The sequence below is a fragment of the Sapajus apella genome, unplaced genomic scaffold, assembly GCF_009761245.1.
Source record: "Sapajus apella isolate SASKATOON/1434 unplaced genomic scaffold, GSC_monkey_1.0 scaffold22, whole genome shotgun sequence".
Taxonomy (NCBI): Eukaryota; Metazoa; Chordata; class Mammalia; order Primates; family Cebidae; genus Sapajus; species Sapajus apella.
In genome coordinates this window covers 13,607,009-13,627,437 of record NW_022436962.1, presented here as the reverse complement: position 1 = coordinate 13,627,437, position 20,429 = coordinate 13,607,009, and the positions used below count along the sequence as shown (strand labels likewise).

At 44.6% G+C, this 20,429-nt stretch overlaps 1 protein-coding gene across 8 annotated transcripts in view; it reads right to left on the bottom strand.

Moving 5' to 3' along the window:
- The window catches only part of HHAT (hedgehog acyltransferase), a 349,450-nt gene that overhangs the window by 253,084 nt on the left and 75,937 nt on the right, over positions 1-20,429 (bottom strand). For 7 of the 8 annotated variants that reach the window (XR_004272205.1, XR_004272208.1, XR_004272207.1 and 4 more), the window contains 3 exons: positions 19,334-19,528; positions 15,066-15,281; positions 1,279-1,450 (listed from right to left, as the gene is read on the bottom strand). Coding sequence is in view for 1 of the 8 variants with exons in the window: in XM_032289133.1 (XP_032145024.1) it covers positions 1,279-1,450; positions 15,066-15,281; positions 19,334-19,528 (583 nt within the window). In the remaining 7 variants the exon portion in view is untranslated. The remainder of the gene's footprint in view (positions 1-1,278; positions 1,451-15,065; positions 15,282-19,333; positions 19,529-20,429) is intronic. The other variant, XR_004272210.1, reaches the window with a different exon arrangement.

Genomic DNA, 20,429 nt, shown 5'->3' with positions numbered 1-20,429 from the left:
AAGATCTATAAAACGTCAAACAGATAAGGAGCAAGTCGGGCTTGTACTCTTGCCCTCAGCAGGGAACAGTTTGATCTGCCTGGAGGATCACACAGTTATTGGGGCTACAGACTGGAGGTCAAAGCACAGGCAGAATTCAGCCACTGCAGGAGTCCTCAAAACGAGAAAGAACAAGGAAGTGAAGATATTTTATTCAGAAAGGCGCTTGGGCTCTGCTGTTTTGGCCAGAGGAATAAATAACAGTGGTTTCTCCATGGACAAATCCTATGCTGGAGACCAGCCCAGCTGAGAAAGTAAGATTTCCATGCCACCACCTTGGCAGACACACTGGAAAGGGTAGATAAGAAAATGGGATCTACAGAGGGAAATAGACACACGCCATTTATGCTATCTGCCAGAAACTTAACAAGGTACACCCTCAATGTGCGGTGCTTAGTATCATCCTCAAGATAGATCCACAAAGCTAAGTCTCCCTATTTTACTGATGAAGGTGCTGGAACTCAGAGGTTAAGTAAACTGCCCAGGTTACCCACCCAGTCATTGGTGAGGCTGAAACTCAAACTTACAGCTGTGTGATCCTAAAACTCATATTCTGTTTTTGAGACAGTGTCACGCTTTGTCACCGAGACTGGAATATGGTGCCATGATCTTGGCTCACTGCAACCTCTTCCTCCCAGATTCAAATGATTCTCCTGCCTCAGCCTCTCCAGTAGCTGGGATTACAGGCACCCACCACCACACCCACTATTTTTTGAATTTTTAGTAGAGACATGATTTCACCATCTTGGCAAGCTAGTCTCAAACTCCTGACCTCAAATGATCCACTCACTTCAGCCTCCAAAAGTGCTGGGATTACAGGTGTGAGCCACCGGGCCCAGCCTCAGATTCTTTTATACCTTATGCACAAAGAACAAGGAAGACTGTGGAACAACTCAATCTTGGAGCATTCCCTCTTAGAATGAACTCAAAGCTGCCCCCAGCAGCTCCTGCCCTCTCCTGCTAAACACAACGCTGGCCACACTGTGAAGATGCTACCCAGCTAAGCTCAGCAGGGTCCTGTTACAGAGGAGAATGCTACTGCCCTTGGTTCCCAGACCACAAGCACAGCCCTCACATCCCGTCAGCCACTTCTCACATGCGTAATCTTGGCCACAAGAGGAGTAGGTTAAAAAACAGTAAAGAGGATCTGCTCAAGGCAGCTGCAGCCCTGCTTCCCCCCACTTCAGCTCCACTCATGCTGTTTGGGCTTGTTCCACTGTTGGTGATTCCCACAATTACCTAAGGTCCAGCAAGAGACAGTCTCCAGGAGAGGGATGCTGCTGTAGATGGCGTGCATGTACATCAGGTGAGCCATCAGCTCGGCCAGCCACCACCAGAACAGAAGGCGGCCCAGCCCCAGGGCCAGAACACACAGGCTGGCCTTCAGGGAGTCACGCTCCTGCTGCTGCATCTAAAGTGGACACAAAAGAGGTCATTAGATGGTGCCTTGATTTCTGAAGCAGTCCCCTGGACGAGATTTTTCATAAACTTCCCGCAAATGTTATTGTGGTGTCAGCTGACAGGGTTGGTTTCGTTTATCTTGGGAACGCTCAATGTTCTTGGGTGGAAGAATCATATCTGAGCATGAACACTGTCTCAAAATAAGAATGGGGAACGGGGGGGGGTCAACAAACTAGCCTAGTGCCAAGAACCAAAGACAGGTTCAGTGGAGTCATCGTTCCACTCAAGCATCAGCCTGGAAAAACCCAAATGGGAGGGCAGGACTGGGTGTATTCTCCCCACTGGGAATCTGGAGTTTCTTTGGGCTACGGGTGCCACCCTGCCCGTCTTCCTCCATCACCTACTCATGTCTGAGGCTGGTAAAAGTAGGGCCCAGACAAAAAGAGGCACAGGACTGGTAGAAAAGGGAGAGAAAGACAGAGGCTGATAGCAAGGGAAAATGAGTGTGGGCGTGTCATTCCACCCTAAGTTGTTTTTGAAACATGGCAGACAGTACGTGGAACAAGTCTCTTGCTTAGTAGGTAGTAAAGCATAGTATTTAAGAATACAGACTTTAGAAAATGTAAGATAAGGTGGGGCATGGTAGCTCGCACCTGTAATCCCAGCACTTTGGGAGGCCAAAGTGCGTGGATCACCAAGGTCAGGAGTTGGAGACCAGCCTGGCCAACATGGTGAAACCCCGTCTCTACTAAAAATACAAAAACTGGCTGGGCATGGTGGCACATGCCTGTAGTCCCAGCTACTTGGGAGGCTGAGGCAGGAGAATTGTTTGAACCTGGGAGGCGGAAGTTGCAGTGAGCCAAAAATCAGGCCACTGCACTCCAGCCTGGGCAACAGAGCGAGACTCCCTCTAAAAAACAAAACCAAAAAAAAGTAAAATAAATCACTTTTGAGTAGTTTTGTCATGAAATAAATGTTGAGTCTGTCACTCCATAAACTCAGGCTGTTTTTCTGTTTGTCAGGTCTTCTTTAAATTTCTTTCAGCAATGTGTGTCACGTTCCATGCACAAATCATGCACCTCTTTGATTACAGTTATTACTAATTATTTTCTTTTTGATGTTGTTGTAAATGCAATTTTCTTCTTTAAAAAATGGACTTTAGAGTCAGAGAGGATCAAGATCAAAGTCTACCACAAACCACACAGCCACATGATCCTGAGCAAGTTACTGAACCTTTCAGAGTCTGGGTGTCCTCATATGTAAAGTGAAAATCATTGTTGCAATGATTAAATATGATTAAGTATGTGAAGTACTAAGTACAGTGACTGGAAGACAAGGAGCACTAGATACTTTGTAGTTAAAATCTATCATTATCCGCCTCCCACGTGTGTCCTCCCATCCTTCCCAGGAGGCGTGTGTCAACCAGCCACAGGGCAGCATGAGGAGACAGCTCAGGGCCAAACACCACAGGTAAGGGAAGGATGTGTTGATCATTCTTAGGTACAGCTAGAAGCTACTGAGAGCATACTCAATACATGTGGACAACACAGACACAAATTTTTAAAGCCTGGTTCTGTGGTCTCACCTCACTGCCTTTTTTTTTTTTTTTTTTTGAGATGCACAGTAATTTAAAACACAGATTCTAGAATTCGTAAACATGCTATAAAATTTGAAGTGAATTCAATTTCATTCAGCCTTATACCACTAAACAAATACAAATACAGAAAAACAGGAGAGCAGTAAGTTTTCAGGATCTTATAATGCCAAGATTTTATTACACTGAAAGCTCCCTTGAAACGCAGAGGACAGACTAATGCTAAATGACGAAGCTGGATCTGCCCAATCAGCCGGTAAAGAGCTCGATCTAGCATTTGACTATCAGGGCTCATGTCACAATGTAAACAGGAAAGGCCCATTCCATGAGGCACCTCCTTAGCTTCTCTCTCCTGTAACAACAGGGTGTAGTGGGTCCCACTGCAGCCAGCAGAGTGGCAGGCACTGCCCTCAGAGGGGAAGAGGGAGCTGCATACCAGGGAATTTATTTTTATTCTGCAGTCGCTCAAACTGTCCTCCTGCAACAAGAAGCCAGGCTAAGAAATTTTGGCTGGCTTATTGGCATGACAATCATCTGCACAAATAAGTTTCTCCCTTTTGCTATCTGCTTGGTTAACTATACCCAGAGAAGCTTGTTGGTTTAGCTTTCAAAATATAAATTAGGCCAGGTTGGGTGGCTCCCACCTGTAATCCTAGTACCTTGGGAGGCGGGGGCAGGTAGATCACCTGAGGTCAAGAGTTCGAGACCAGCCTGGCCAACATGGTAAAACCCCATCTCTACTAAAAATACAAAAATTAGCTGGGTGCGGTAGCACACACCTACAATCCCAGCTACCCGGGAGGCTGAGACAGGAGAATCGTTTTAATCCAGGAGGCGGAGGTTGCAGTGAGCCAAGATTGCACCACTGCACTCCACCCTGGGTGACAGGGAAACTCTGTCTCAAAAAAAGAAAAAGAAAAAAATTGGTAAAACTGACAGGAATTTCCCTTTTGCCTTGTTTCCCTCAGCTCACACTTCAGGAAGATATTTTATGCAGCCATACCAACTGCATTAAGAAACAGTAATAACTGCTTTGGAGAATTCATCTGGTTAGCGTTGAGAGGAAGCAGAACTTGGGTTCTCCAAGAAGGAAGATTAGGTATCCTGGGGTATTTGCAGACTTGTATCGATCACACCTAACTGCGATTACAGATGTGCAGGCAGACCCCGTTCTGGGCATAAACTGAGGATGGCCATTTGAATCCTTACCTCAAGCACGCACGCTCTGAGAGACCCTATAAAGTCTACGGTAGTGGATCTGTTACAAGCCAATCACTAAATCCTCAGTACAGGAACACCTACCTGCCAGATTATTCACGTTTGTGTTATTTAATAGACAAGAAAGTAAAAGGAAATAACCAAAATGTCCAATATTAGGGTGTTGATTAAATGCATGAATGTACCTCAATATAGTCACGAAAACTATTTTTGTTCAATGTGCATAAAACGATGAAGGCTGAAAAGATATACACCAAATGTCAACAGTGGTAATCTTTGGATGGTGAGAGTTTAATTATTTGACAATTAAAATTGTTTTTTTTTTTCTTTTTTTTTTTGTCTTTTGAGACAGTTTTACTCTGTTGCCCAGGCTGGAATACAACGGCGCAATCTCAGCTCACCCCATCCTCTGCTTACCATTTTCAAGCGATTCCCGTGCCTCAGCCTCCCAAGTAGCTGGGATTACAGGCATGTACCACCACACCCGGCTAATTTTTGTGTTTTTAGTAGAGGCAGGGTTTCTCCATGTTGGCCCAGCTGGTCTCAAACTCCTGACTTCCAGTGATCCACCCGCCTCAGCCTCCCAAAGTGCTGGGATTACAAGTGTGAGCCACTGCACCCAGCCAAATTGGTTCTTTCTTAAATCAGAGAAAAAGTAATGTGACCTTACAATATTGTGACTATTTGGGCCCCCTCTGCTAGTGAGGCACATACACTCAAGGCCCTTCTATTTCTTCATCCTGCTTCTGCAGATGCCTGGCATCATAACCTCTGCCACAAAGCCAAGGATCCTCTATGAGTGAGTATTCTTCTCCAAGTTTTATGCTAGACCAATTTTTTTCTCTCCTTACCTTCTCCCTTCATGCTTAGATTTTTTTTTTTAAGCTACGTGCCGAGTTCTTCTTTGTTCATTTGCAAACCTTTCCCAGCTCTCCAAAGCAAATTCATTTTGACCTAATAACCATTAGTGAATGAAGAAATGATTACAAACACACTGCTATGGTCTGCATGTTTATGCTCCCCTAAAATTCTTATGTTGAAATCCTAATCCCCAAGGAGATGGTACTAGAAGGTGGGGCCTTTGAGAACTGATTAGGTCATGAGAGCAGAGTCTTCGTGATTAGGATTAGCACTCTTATCAAGGAAACCTCATAGAGTTAGCTAGTTCCTCCCACCATGTGAAAACAGTGAGAAGGTGCCATTCTATGAACCAGGAAGCGGATCCTCACCCTACACTAAATCTGCCAGCACAGTGATCGTGGAATTCCCAGTCTCCAGAACTGTGAGCAATACATGTATGTTGCTTATAAGCCAACCAGTTTATAGTATTTTGTTACAGCAGCCCAAATGGACTATGGCAGAAAATCAGTACCAAGATGGGAGTGCTGCTGTAACCAAGACCCAAAAATACGGAAGCAGTTTGGAAGTGAGAATGGAGAGAGGCTGGAAGAGTTTTGAGGCGCATGCTTTAAGAAGTCTACATTGCTGTAAGTGGATCTTTAAGGGTGATTTTTGTGAGGGCTCAGAAGGAAAGGAGAAGAGCTGTAGAGAAAGCCTCAATATTCTTAGAGAATACTTAAGCAGTAGTGAACAGTGTTGGTGGCAATATGCATGCTAAAGGCCAATCTGAAAATTTCTTAGACAAGAGGAACATGGTATTGAAAACTGAAGGAAAGGCAATCCTGTTATGAACCAGCAAAGAACTTGGCTGAATTGTGTTCATATCCTAGTGTTTTGTGGAAGGCAGAACTTGTGAGTAATGAAATTGGATATTTAGCTAGAGCCATTTCTAAGCAAAATGTTGAAGGTACAGCTTGGCTCCTCTTGACTGTTTATAGTAAAACAGCAAAGGAGAAAAGTGATTTAAAGATAAAAATTGTTAATCAAAGGGGAAGCAGAACTTAAAGATTTGGAAAACTCTCAGTCTTTCCAAATTGTAAAGAATGAGAAATTCTGTTCAGGAGAGAACATTGAGCATGTGGCCAAACCACCACCTGATAAGGTTAGTCAGCTGTTTAAACAGAAGGCAGGACCTCCTGTCCATGACCACGGAAGAGTAATCCCAAAGGGAATTCAGTCATGATAACTATTTTGGTTCAATGTATATAAAATAATGAAAGACTGGAAAGATACACAGCAAATGTCAACAGTGATCATCTTGGATGGTGAGATTTTAGTTACATTTTACAATTAAAATTGGTTCTTTTGCCGGGCGCGGTGGCTCACGCTTGTAATCCCAGCACTTTGGGAGGCCGAGGCAGGTGGATCACGAGGTCAAGAGATCGAGACCATCCTGCTCAACATGGTGAAACCCCGTCTCTACTAAAAATACAAAAAAATTAGCTGGGCATGGTGGTGCATGCCTGTAATCCCAGCTACTCAGGAGGCTGAGGCAGGAGAATTGCCTGAACCCAGGAGGCGGAGGTTGTGGTGAGCCGAGATTGTGCCATTGCACTCCAGCCTGGGCAACCAGAGCGAAACTCTGTCTCAAAAAAAAAAAAAAAAAAAGATTCTTTTCAGTCGGAGAAAAAGCAGTGTAACATTACAATATTGTGAATATTTTGGCCCTCTCTGCCACCCCCATCACAGGCCAGACTGCAAGGGCCTAGGGAACAGAGCAATTGCAAATGCAAATGTGGGGCTGTCACTGCCCTGGTTCCAGCTCACACTGTGGGCTCCGCTCCCCACTCCCCATCACCACACTCCTTGGCTGCCTGAAGGTGGCTCCTGTGGGCCCCAGTGCAGTGTAGCTGGCACCACAACCAGCAAAGCTGTCAGGGTGTATGGCTGCCTCCACCTGGATGTCTAACAATGCCTAGAGAGCCATGGGGCCCAGACAAAGAAATGCACAGAGGCAGGGCCCAGCAGAGCCATGGGGATGGCACTGCTCTCATGCTCCCAGACCAGTAGAGCCACCAGCTCAAGATTCTGGCCTGGGTGATCTGCAGAAGGTGCAAAGCCACCATGAGGGCAGAGCCACCATCCCCACCCCCTGCCCTACTTTATGTCCAGAAGGCACCTCAGTGTGTCTGGAAGGTGAGACCTCCACCCTAGTGGGCCTGGAATAATGAGCCAATAATGATGCTTCCTGAGCCTTAAGGTTTTGGACTTCCTCAGGACCTTTTACTCTTTTCTTCTTTCCTATTTCTACCTTTTGGAAGAAGGGTCCATCCTATGCCTGTCTTACCACTATATTTGGGTACACAAAGCTTGATTTCACAGGTTCACTGCTGAAGGGGAATTTGCCTAAGGAAAGGAAGGATCATACTTTGAGTATCACACACATCTGATTTAGATGATATTTAAATGAGACTTTGGATTTCAGACACTTGGATTGGTGCTGGAACAAGTTAATACTATTGGGGCTATTAGGATGGAATGAGTGTATTTTGCATGTAAGGAAGACATTAATTTTCAGGGGCATGGGCAGAATGCTATAAACTGAATGTTTACATCACCCCAATAATTCATATATTGAAATCCTAACTCCCAAGGAAATGGTACTAGGAGATGAGGTCTTTAGGAAGTGATTGGGTCATGAGGGCATTCTTCATAGTTGGGAACAGTGCCTTTATAAAATATGCCCAAGAGCTAGACCCCTTCCACCACAAAAGCACACAGTGACAGGTACCATCCTGTGAACCAGGAAGCAGGCCCTTACTGGACATCAAGTCTGCCAGTGCCTTGATCTTGGACTTCCCAGCCTCTAAAACTGTGAGAAATAGATTTCCGATGCTTAGAGGCCATCTAGTTTATGGTATTTTGTTATAGCAGTCTGAATAGACTAAGACACATAGTATCCATTAGTCAGTAGAGGCTAGAGGAGTTCGCACCAAGGTTAAGGCATGTAGAGGCAGCAAAATCACTCTAGACCAATGGACAGGAGGTCTTTCCTGGCACCCAAGCTCTTTTCTTTATGACACAGGGTGTCACTCTATTGCCCAGGCTGGAATGCAATGATATGATCCTACCTCACAGTAGCCTTGATCTCCTGGGCTCAAGTGATCCTCCTGCCTCCGCCTCCCCAGTAGCTGGGACTACAGGCATACACCACCACACCTGGCTGATTTTTCCATTTTTTTGTAGAGATGAATTTTACCATGTTGCCCAGGCTGGTCTTGAACTCCTGGCCTAAAGTGATCCTCCTACCTCAGCCTCCCAAAGTACTGGAATTACAGATGTAAGCCACTGTGCCCAACCTGCTTAAACTCTTGGAGAGAAGGAAGTCTTCTATCTGAACCTGATAATGGCCTCAAAAGCAGTGTTGACAGCAGATAATCTTCACACAGCCAAATGTCTCCAGTTTCTAAATAAGCAATGGTGCATATGGTCTACAGGCCCTTGAGAATAACCTACCCCAAGCTCAGGTCCCCTGAAGGCCAGGACTGCACCTTGGGCCTCCAAGCAGCATTGGGTATGGAGCCCCATCCCAGGGAGTGGAGAGATAGCAGCTAGACTGGAAGGGAACCAAGAGGAGGCCAGAACCAACAACCCCCAAGGCAATCAAAAAAATACTGCCGACACCCAATCACCTCTCAGCTCCAGGCAATCACATTTCAAGGTCAATTCAAAGACCTCCTTTTCCTCCTCAAACCATGTGCATTATAAAATGACACAAGTATCTGTATTTAAGAAAAATCATGAGGTACATTTCGTGGTGCATTGACTTACTACTTCCCACAAGCTAAAACTTCCCTACCAGGTTTATAAGGCATAATTACGTGTCACTACAGGACCAAAAGAGCTAGACTTTTCTCTACAACACCCCCTTTCTGTTGCTAACTGCCTCCTTGCTCCGAGCAACAGAAATGTTTATTGCACAAATAAGCTGGATGTGGTGGCTCATGCCTGTAATATCAGCACTTTGGGAGGCCAAGGTGGGTGTATCACTTGAGGTCAGGAGTTCAAGACCAGCCTGGCCAACATGGTGAAATCCCATCTCTATTAAAAATACAAAAATTAGCTGGGCATGGTGGCACATGCCTGTGATCCCAGCTACTTGGGAGGCTGAGGCAGGAGAATCACTTGAACCAAGGAGTCTGAAGTTGCAGTGAGCTGAGATCGTGCCACTGCACTTTAGCCTGGGCAACAGAGTGAGACTCTATCTCAAAAAAAAAAAAAAAATTGTACAATAAACACAGCAAAAGAAAATCCAACTTTCATTCTATTTGCTTTCACCAAAAAAAAAAAATTATTCATCTTTCTTGAGTCATATCATTATTACAGTCCACTTACATCTACAATCTAGTTGACTTTTTGTTTAAAAAATCCAACATGTGTCCCTTGTTGAGCCAGCAGGAAGAACAGACAGACCATGTACAGCCCATCTAATGTGCAAGGCGGTTCTCTCGCCTGCATGCCAATTACTTCATTAGAGACATTTCAGACCTAGGGAACTGCCAACCTTAAGACCACTGGAAACTGCCACCATGGAAATTGTTGAGTTTAGGCACCACTAAAAATACACACTAACTCACCTGCAAAGTGCATTTCAAAATGCATTATATTTTAAAATCTCATTTCATGCAAATTGCATAAAAAAGAATAGTGAAGCCTTTCTCTCTCTTCCAAATATATTCTGATGATTAAAGATGACAGTTCTCAAAGATGAAAGGTCTTTTTTCTTCACACAGGAATAATACATATGTTTGTGAGCACCAAACAAAAGCCCTCCCCAGATCCAGATATTCGACTGGGCCACTAACTTCTTGACTTCTCCCTGCCTGGGTCTAGGAGGCCTTGCAGATGTTGTATTCCCTTACACTGGTCACAGACCATACCCCTACTCCTAGCAAATCATTCCCTAATCAGACCCACATTACTCCCATCCCCAGCCATCCAGACCAAGGCCAGTGACATTCACTGAGCTCTCCCAGAACAGCAAGTGGGGCCTGCAGGTGTTGCTGCCCCAAGACAGGGACTTGCGTCCACCCAGCTTGAGCCTCCAGACCTGCACATCCACCAGGCCACACTCCATTCCCCTCTAACTCCTCCTGCCCACCAAGCCAGCACAACAAGCTCATGTCTTGATTCCCTTTGCCCTAGCTGCGTTGCAATAGCCTCTCTTTGCCTCTGTTTTCCTGTCTGTAAAGTGGTCATGGCAGTATCTTTCTCATAGGTTGTAAGGATTAAACAAGTTAGAATGGCCAGGCACAATAGTGTGTGCCTGTGATGCCAGCACTTTGGGAGGCTGAAGCAAGGGGATCCCTTGAGGCCAGGAGTTTGAGACTAGACTGAGCAACATAGTGAGACCTCATCTCTACAAAAGTTTTTTTAAAAAAATTAGCTTGGTGTGGCGGTGCACACCTATAGTCCCAGCTACTTAGGAGGCTGAGGTGGGAGGATCACTTGAGCTTGGGAGGCCAGGGCTACAGTGAGCCAAGATTGTGCCATTGTACTCCAGCCTGGGTGTCAGAGTGAGACCATCTCAAAAATTTTAAGTTAGAATGTGTAAAGCCTGGCTCGGACTAAATGACCAGTTAGCATTTTTTTTTTTTTTATTACAATTAGCATGATTCCAGGTGCTCTCTAGAACCAAAGCCCTAGTCAAATGCTAAAGTAAGCTTCTGGGACATCGACTGCCTTGCACAGCTCTTGCCAATCCCGGCAACTCTGGCACTGGCCGCATCCCTGTTCCTGCAGCAGCTGCCTGGGGCTCTCTTCGAATAGATGGAACCAGCACACTGGCCGCTTCTGAGCCCAAGCATGGCCATGGCCCAGAGTCCCCTGCTGCTGAGCCTGCCTACCAGACTGGATACCTGAGGTCTCACTTCTCACCTAAACTACCCTAGAATTACACATGCTTTCTGTCCAGTAATCACAATAATGAAAGTAAGAGGCCAGGCGTGCTGGTTCACACCTGTAATCCCAGCACTTTGGGAGATCGACGCAGGTGGAACACCTAAGGTCAGGAGTTCAAGACCAGCCTGGCCAATATGGTGAAACCCTGTCTCCATTAAAAATACAAAAATTAGCTGGGTGTGGTGGTGCATGCCTGTAATTCCAGCTACTTGGGAGGCTGGGGCATGAGAATCACCTGATGCCAGGAGGTGGAGGTTGCAGTGAGCTAAGGTGTGCCACTGCACTTCAGTTTGGGCAACAGAGCAAGAGTCCACCTCAAATAATAAGAAGAAGAAGAGTAAGAATTAACACTTTATAGTATTCATTCCTGGCCTCAAGTGATCCTCTTACTCCAGCGTCCCAAAGTGCTGGCATTACAGGCACACACCATTGTGCCTGGCCATTTTGACTTAATATAACTTATGAGAGAGATACTGTCGTGACCATTTTACAGACAGGGAAACAGAGGCAAATAGGCTATTACAACGCAGATAAGGTGAAGGGAATGTCAAACCATATTACCTATACACAATCATTTAATCCTCACAGCAATCCTGAGGGAGGTACTATTATTTTCCCCACTTCACTGATATGGAAACTGAGGCATAAATAAGGTAAGTAACTCAGCAAGTACTCTCAAACCAAAGCAGAGCAAGAATTTGAACCCAGGAGGGTAGCCTCCAAGACCTTTGCTCTTAACCTTCATGCCAAATTCCCTATTTGACCACTGGCTTCTCTAAGGTAGGAGGGCACAGCCCCCAGCACGGAAGAATCCCCAGCCCACCACACTAAGGCTGTTCCTGTCCCCTGCAACACCACCCACACTGCGCCAGTCAGCCTTTTCAAGACATAGTGGCCCCAGGCTCCGGGCTAAGCAAGCAAATGCCACGTCCTGCCCTTCCCTAGGTCCCTCAGGATCTGCCTCACCCCTGACTTGGTATCCGAATTCCACAGAAACATGAGAGAAAAACTAATCAGACCCATGCTCCTAAAACTCTAAATGCCACCAGAAATAGTCTTCAAGTTAAGTCACTGAGGCAAATTTTTACCTGTTCGTGACTAATTATGCAAATTGCACATGCCTTATGTTGCAGAAGACACCTCTTCTATACTTCCCTCATTCTGTGTATGTAAATTTGGTGGAAGATACATTCTCCAGGGATATGCCTAAAACTAACATTGTCATTTGATCTTTTGGAGTTTGCAGTTACTGGGCGATTTCCCGCTAGGGTTGGTTTCCATGATGAGACACTGCTGCCCCCTGGTGGTGCAGCCTCATTCTCCTGCTCTACTTTGTTTTTTAAGCATTGACCTTCCAATCTAAGACCCATGCATTTCAGTATTTTCAATCCTTAGCTGAAGGCATTTCATGCATGCATTCATTCAAACATTCATTCACAATAAATCTTGCTTACAAGTTCTTCCAACTAGCTTTCTTTCTCTTCGTCCCAGCCTTTTCTTTCTTGGCTTCTCTGAAAGAACCCTTTTGCTACAAGACAAGCTTTTTGGTTTAACGCCCCTCCCCCAATCACTTTAAAGTCCCCTTCCCCACAGAAGGGAAGCAGCATCCCATACAGAAGGGAAGCAGCATCCCATACAGAAGGGAAGCATCCCATAGCCAGCTTCAGCAAGTGCAGAAACCCCCTGGCTTTTTAAATTTTCCCTATATCTTACTGAACATTTCTCCTTTTCTAGAATGACTATTCTATCAATATTTCCCAAACATAAAGAAAGGTTTTAATTTGCCCTTTGGAGTTCCCTGCTGTCAGCAATTGCTATTGTTTTGGGAGGGGTAAAAAAGAGAGAGAAGGAAAAGATGTGGGTAAAATCCAGAGTGTCTACACCTGAGCCCCCATAGGAAGCAACCTGCCTCTTTACTTCCCCAGACTGAGACTCAAGAGAATCCCTTGGCTAAGGATTTAGTGCCTCTATGTGACACGGGACCCTATTAGAGGCCTCTAATATTCTTACTGGACCCTAAAAAGCACAATTTGAAAAGGAAGTCCAGGCACGGTGGCTCAAGCCTGTAATCCAAGCGCTTTGGGAGGTTGAGGGCAGATTGCCTGAACTCAGGAACTAGAGACCAGCCTGGGAAACACAGTGAAACCCCATTTCTTCTAAAAATACAAAAAATTAGCTGGGCATGCTGGTGCATGCCTGTAATCCAGCCATTCAGGCTTGTGAAATCAGCCATTCACAAGCATCACTTGAACCCAGGAGGCGGAGGTTGCAGTGAGCCCAGATTGCACCACTGCACTCCAGACTGGGTGACAGAATGAGACTCTCTCAAAAAAAAAAAAAAGAGGAAAAAGATGAGAAATAAGAGGAACAATTATTTTTCATAGTAACAAAGTACAGAGCGTACAGGGCAAAGCATCTTATGTGTAAGAGGAAGTTAGGAAAATAATCTATGTCTACCTAATGGATTTTGCTTATGTTTCTCTGAAAATTACCAGCCATCCTCAGGAGAGGGGTGTCTGTGTGTGGATGCTTGGTCCAAAAGTTATTGGTTGGCAAATTGAGGTTAATCCAAAAGTTCACAAAAGTAAGGAGATTACTGTGCCCACTGTCACTTCTGCCCCCCTCCTGGAGGGCCTGTTAAAGCGCCTCCCTGGGCTCTGCCCCTAAAGATTCTGATTCGGGTTGTTGGAGAGGGCCTGAGAATTGGTTTTTCTAACAAGTTATCTGGTGATACTGATGCTGCTGTTCCAGGAACCACGCTTTGCAAATCATTGAGTTACAAGATCAGCTGCCATCACTAAACCACCTCTTTTATGCATAATTTTCAACACAATTTTAAATGTAGATTTTAAATTCCTTCATGACAAAAGAACCACCCCAAACCAAGGTATGAGAAGCCATAGACTAAACATATCTGCCTAGAATATCAGTTTCACTTAAAGATTTCGAGAGATACAAAAAGTTACATAGTTTCACTGGCAATTTTAGAACACTGTTATTGTTATAATGCAAAAATATATTTTTGAACACGGTGCATAATTTAGTGGAATTCTGAGGACAAAATAAGACTTCTAAGATCCCTCCTTTTTCAGGGAGCATCTTTCATGTTGCCCCCCAGAAATGTGCAACACTGCTGCTTGCCCTGCACTTCTAGGGGTGTGTACGTGTGGGTACGCGTTGTATGTGTCTGTGCATGTACATGTTATTCTGTCCTCTATGAGGATTGTTTTGTTTTGGTGGTGGGGGTAGAATAACCCTTGATAAACAGTTTTAAGCATTGCCAATTACTAATCCCTTAGGTGAATTAACTTAGCAATTATGTTCCACGAAATTAGATGTGAGTAGAGGAGGCAGAAAAAAAAAAGTTCTAAGCAGTGGGGGGTGGGGGGTGGAGTAAAGGAGGGAGAATAACAAAGGTAGCTTAACATGGCATTTCAGACAAGGATGGTGTCCGGGGAAGGCAGGCAGGGGCCTGGGCACAGAGAGGCATCCTGACCCAAACACACACCATTGCCTTCTAACTTACTTCTGCTCCACTCTGTTCACGTCTAGGTACCCTAAGCATCACCCAGCTACAGGAGGGTATTTCTTAAGCCGTTTGTGAATATAAAAGAAAACATTTGCCAAGCACCCGCTTAGATGGTTTCCTTTTCTGCTCCTTCAAGTAATAGCATCATAATCAATTTTTTTTCCTTCCCTGGGACTTCACCACAGTGGATACCTCCTCCCAAACTCTGCTGAACCCCGGTCATTAATCCTGGTTGCCAGAGTTCACTGAAAATCAAGGTGGGAGCCCCTAGAGCTAACATACCTGATGGGTCGAACTTTACCTTAAAGGCTCATTTCTCATATGTATTTCATCTAATATATAAACCTCATAAGAACTAAGAGCGTGTGTTGTAAATTTATGGGCACCTCTGAAGAAAAAGACTCAAGAGTCAGAGAAGACCAGAGCAACAACAACAAAGCCTTAACCTACAGAATCCCAATCCCGTCCCGCAGCGGGCTCTACCTGTGTGATGAACTCCGGGAAGCTGAGGATAGGCCCGTTGTGGAAGACTGGATAATAAAAGACATAGGCCAGCATCCAGGGAAAGGAGTAGGAGGTACATGCAGTGGGCAGCTGCCGCCAGCAGAGCTCCAGGCTGAAACTGGTGTAGTAGAGGCAGCGAACTGTCAGCGTGAAGTGCAGCAGGTAGTACTCGTTTTCCGTCTTGTACCACCTTCTCTACAAAACCAAAAGGAGAGAACAACCTTTGAGTGGTCAGAAGGGACATCGTCCAGTCCCACCGCAGGCGCTGGCCAGCAGGACCTCCTTCATCTGAGAATCCCAGGGGGCTCTGGGAAGGAGACCTCTTCTTCAGGTAGAGCAGCTGTCCCATAAGAGGGAGTCAAGAACCAATGAACACCAGGTCAATCTCATTGGCAATCCAATCAAATTAATGAGCAGCATTTGTGTCATAAGAGGGAGTCAAGAACCAATGAACACCAGGTAAATTTCATTGGCAATCAAATCAAGTTAATGAGCAGCATTTGTGCCATAAGAGGGGGGTCAAGAACCAATGAACACCAGGTAAATCTCATTGGCAATCCAAACAAGTTAATGAGCAGCAGGTGTGCCACAAGAGGGAGTCGAGACCCAATGAACACCAGGTAAATCTCTGGTAATCAAAGCAAGCAGTTCACGAGCAGTAGGAAAAAGAACGTCTCTACTATAAACTCAGCATTAGGACTGACACAACATAAGGAAGGTTTTCCCAGATATGCATCAATCAGATACATCAAGGGCATAAATAAGGTGCAGATTAGCTATATCCAGTGGATACTTTGACTTCTTCTTCAACAATTCAGATGACAAAGAGGGGCTTAAAATATCCCCTGAGATTTCTGTCTTCAACATTTTTTTTTTTGCTCTTTTGTTATCAGTGTGGCTGTATATTTAGTTGAGCAGCATTTGCCAAATAAGCTATACAGACAAATATTTTTAAGAACCAGTCCCTGCCCTCAATATGTTTAAATTCTCATATAGGACATAGGTGTGTACAAATGCAATTACAATACAGCATGAAACAGGAAATAACAAACCTGCGCAGAAATATGCATGGAACAAAAGACAAGAAGGAAATACAACAAAATGTTAATATCGGGGAGCAAAATCATGAAGCATTTTCTAATTTCTATACTTTTCTGTATTTTCCATGTTTTCTAAAACTACATTTAGTGAGGAAAACTATTTATGGAAATATATACAAGAAATAGAGCTTGGGTCAACGGAGAAAGTAATTAATTTGATTCATCAGGGTCTTTTAAGGCTGTACACAGAAAAACCAACCACTGAACAAAGTTTCTACTTCTTATACAAGACGTTAGCAGCCACCAAGGGGAAAGAGGATAATCTTATCAAGAGAACCACAGGTGCAAAAGCATGGAAACCCAGCTAGTTTCTAATCATACAATCTCCTTCCTCAATGTTTTTCAAATCACTGTAAAATTTGCAGAACAAATGAATATTTGTTCATTTCCAACATCCATAACTGATGCTAATTGTCCCCAAAGAAATGATTAGCACAATTAGATTGTTTGTACACTTGCCAGGCCCCCAAAAAGTTGGGTATGAATTTGTTTTTATTTTTACTGTAAGTCCATTTTTAAGCACACTTGCTTAAATGGTTGCCTAGTTAATCATTCTGGAACATATACTTTGTCAAAATTGAGTGATTATCTGATACACTCTCCTAAATCCAGATTCTGACATATGTGCTTAAAGTATTAGCCCCACATCATTAGTGAGAACAAAAAAAATTAAGGTAGATTAAAAACAGCAAAAAATACTAGAGCTTTCAAAATGCTGCCATTTTCACAAAATTACAAAAGTGATGATCTTGTTTGACTCTCAGAACAATCCGCTGAGGAAGAAAGAGCATTTGTTATTCCATTTTCCAAACGATGAGAGACTCAGAGGTTAAATGTCTACTCCAGTCTGGAGAGTAGGAAGAGATGGGAAATAGAAAAAACTAAAAACCAGGTTATCCAGCTAACCTTTCCCATCATGTTCCTTCCCATCATTGTGCTGATCCAGGGCACATGAACGCTAAGTGCAGTCACCTGGATCAATGAATGAGTGAGTGAATGAATGAACAAAAATAAAGATACCACAGGAGTTCCAGTTCCACAGTGATGGAAGAAAGAATATCCAAGACTTCCCAAGATTTTGAATGTGCCTCTGGAGATCCTGGGGGTTAGAGAAAGGGATAGGTGTGTGCATTGTCCCCAAATCTCCATGTGACTCCTGGTCACTTACATGCTACTGTTTTATCGTGTCCCCATTTGTAAGAGCCAGCAGCTCTCAGAACAGTATGTGACACTAACTGATCTGTTTTTCTGTAGCTCTTTTTTATTCCTTACCTTTAGAGACGGAGTTTCTAAGCTATACTTGGAAAGAGAATCAGTGGACAGGGATGATAGGACGGTTGGTTCCAAGAGACAGGGTAAACATATGTAAATGTGTAAAGGAGAAAGGTAAGCAGATTGGCCTGACTCAGAAAACAGTTCCTGCCACTAGGGCAGTGTTTGGGAACCAGCCTAGGGAGAAAAAGGTCAATAAAGGTGGGAAACATCAATGGTTCTGCCCTGGGCCATGATCCCCAAGTTTTCCAAGTTGCCCATCTTTCATGCTGTCTGTTCTCAAAGTTGACTGATGCCGAAGCTGAAGGGCTGTGAAGCCAAGTGCCCAGGACCAGACCCTGGAGCTGGGGCCCTGGACTTGTGTTCTTCTTGCCATGCATTTCTACCTTAAGGGAAAGATCCCACTTCTGGATGCTTGTGAGCTCCCCACAGACTCTCCCTTTTCTCCCCTGCAGCCACAGATCTGATGGCTTCCTTGGCAACTGTCTTTGATGACAAGCCCTGTTCTCCAACTAGAACTTGTAAAGGGTGTATTCAACAGACAAGTGAGAGAAGGAAGCTCATACAGCCTGGGTGGGCCTGAGACAGCCTGAGGGGCCTAAGCGTCATTTGCACAAGCAGGGCTAGGTCACTCCACACAGAACCAGATAGTCTGGAGCTGTCCAGGGGATGCTGCCCACTGCCCAGGAGATGATCAGAGAACGACAGAAATCAGAAAATGCAGTGCAGGAAGAACTTGCGGATAGGTGCTATGCGCTCAGCAAAGCAAAGCAAACTCCTTAACTCGGAAGGCAGTCTCTCTGCCATCCAACATCCTCTGGGCCAAGTCTGATGCACACTTACAAAATTAAAATGCACTATTATTGTGAATAAGAAAAGAAACATGAAGCTAAAAGGTAAATGCCTATAAAAGAAGAATATACTAATGCAAACAAAAGCCATAAAGAAGGGTGGTTTGAGCCCAATATTCTCCTCTATTTGCACCAACAACTAACAGGTGATTGAGTCTGTCAAAATGCCCCTGGTTTACAAAAATGAAACCATGGTCTGTGCCCTTTGGGGCTAAAGACTGTTTTCACTTATCTAAATTGTAAGAGCTTCCACTGGGGCACATGAGTAGATATTAAATCAGTTCCTGGCCAGATACCGTGGCTCACACCTGCAGCCCTAGCACTTTGGGAGGCTGAGGCAGGTGGATCACATGAAGCCAGGAGTTCGAGACCAGCCCTGCCAACATGGTGAAACCCTGTCTCTACTAAAAATGCAAAAATTAGCCACGTGTGGTGGCAGGTACCTGTAATCCCAGGTACTTGGGAGGCTGAGGCAGGAGAATCGCTTGAACCAGGAGGTAGAGGCTGCAGTAAGTCAAGATCACGCCACTGCACTCCAGCCTGGACGACAGAGACTCCATTTCAATTAATCAATCTGTTCCCTCAACTAGGAAGAAGAAAAACACCTGACTTACCACCACAGGGCCAGGTAGGCATCAGATGAGTTGAGGGATGTGCATAATCCCTATATATTGTACAGCACTCTCCAGATGATTGTTTAGTAAATCATCTGTTTATGTCTTCTCTCTTTGTTCCTAACCCTCTGGTCCTGTGACATCTGGCACTCCACATGCCCACCCAAACTGGGAGAGATGGTACAGGGTTAGCCCTGGGCAATCTCACAGGGCTAAGATACAGCCAGAAAGGAAAGGATTGCAGAATGCACCACTAGGGCTCACATGTAGCAACCCCATATGACCACTATGGGGAGCCCCATCACGGTTCTACAATCATCTCTGGTCTGAAAACTAAGGTGTCTACTGGGATTAAGGCAAAGCCAAAGGGGCCTTCTCTGGATTCCCAATGGCAATGGGAAGACACTTACCTTAACTTCCTCCACACCCTGCAGCCTCAGTGTGGAGAGCAGGAGGAGAGAACAGAGCCATGACAGGAGCTGAGACCGGAACTGGGCCACGCAGAAAGAGATGGTGGTGTGGAGCAAAACCATGGCCACGCCAGGGGTCCCCAGCACACACCAGCAGGCCCACATCCCATAGAGCATGAGAATCCAGGGTCTGTGCTGCAGACAGGGTGGGCCCATCCAGAGAGATGGGGAGGGAGAGGGGAAGGAAGAAAACAAAGTGACGTGAGTTCATGCAATTGCTATTGAAGGTTCTACACAGAAAAGGATCGTGTTTAATTGCCCAATAAAGAAACTATTCTCACTGCCCTGGGAATCTGGTACAACACAGAGAAACAATATTCAGAGGAACTTTCCACAGTAACCCTCAGAGTTCCATCAGCTCCACCCAGAAGCAAGTCACCAGTCTCCTGCCTTCAACCAAAGCCACCCAGACCCCTGGGTTGTACAATAAGATATTAGATTGACTTTTCAACAGACACAATGGAAGCCAGAAGATAGCTGGAAGACTGCCAACTGGAATACCACATCCTGCGTACACCATCCTTCAAAAGTGAAGGTGAGAGGAAGTATTAGTGCACATTTCTAGGGAGACTTCTTAAGAAAACTGGGTCATCCAAGCCACAAAAGGTTTTCCAAAGTCTAAGCCAGAGACTTTAAATATGTGTTTTTTGTTACATCTTTGATTTTTTACATATTGATTACAGTCAAATTTATGTCACAGAAAAATTGCATCTTTTTGAGCTAATTGAGGACTTTGCATAGTCTTCCTGACTGATATGTTTATTCCCATTTTAGGAGAATCACAGATTTTTATCTAATCAAGTAATTTATAGTTATCACATTGAACAAGTAGATGAATTAACATGTCTTTGCTTTATGATATAATCTTGGTCAGATCTGATTGGGAAATCCTTATTTAAAAACCACAGTGTTTTAACTTTGAGACACAGGATACCACTGTGGTTTAATGATTCAAGCTTTGAAGTCCAACTGCCTAAATTCAAATGCTTGTGTCTCAACTACCTGTGTGATCTTAGGCAAATGACTTCATCTCTCT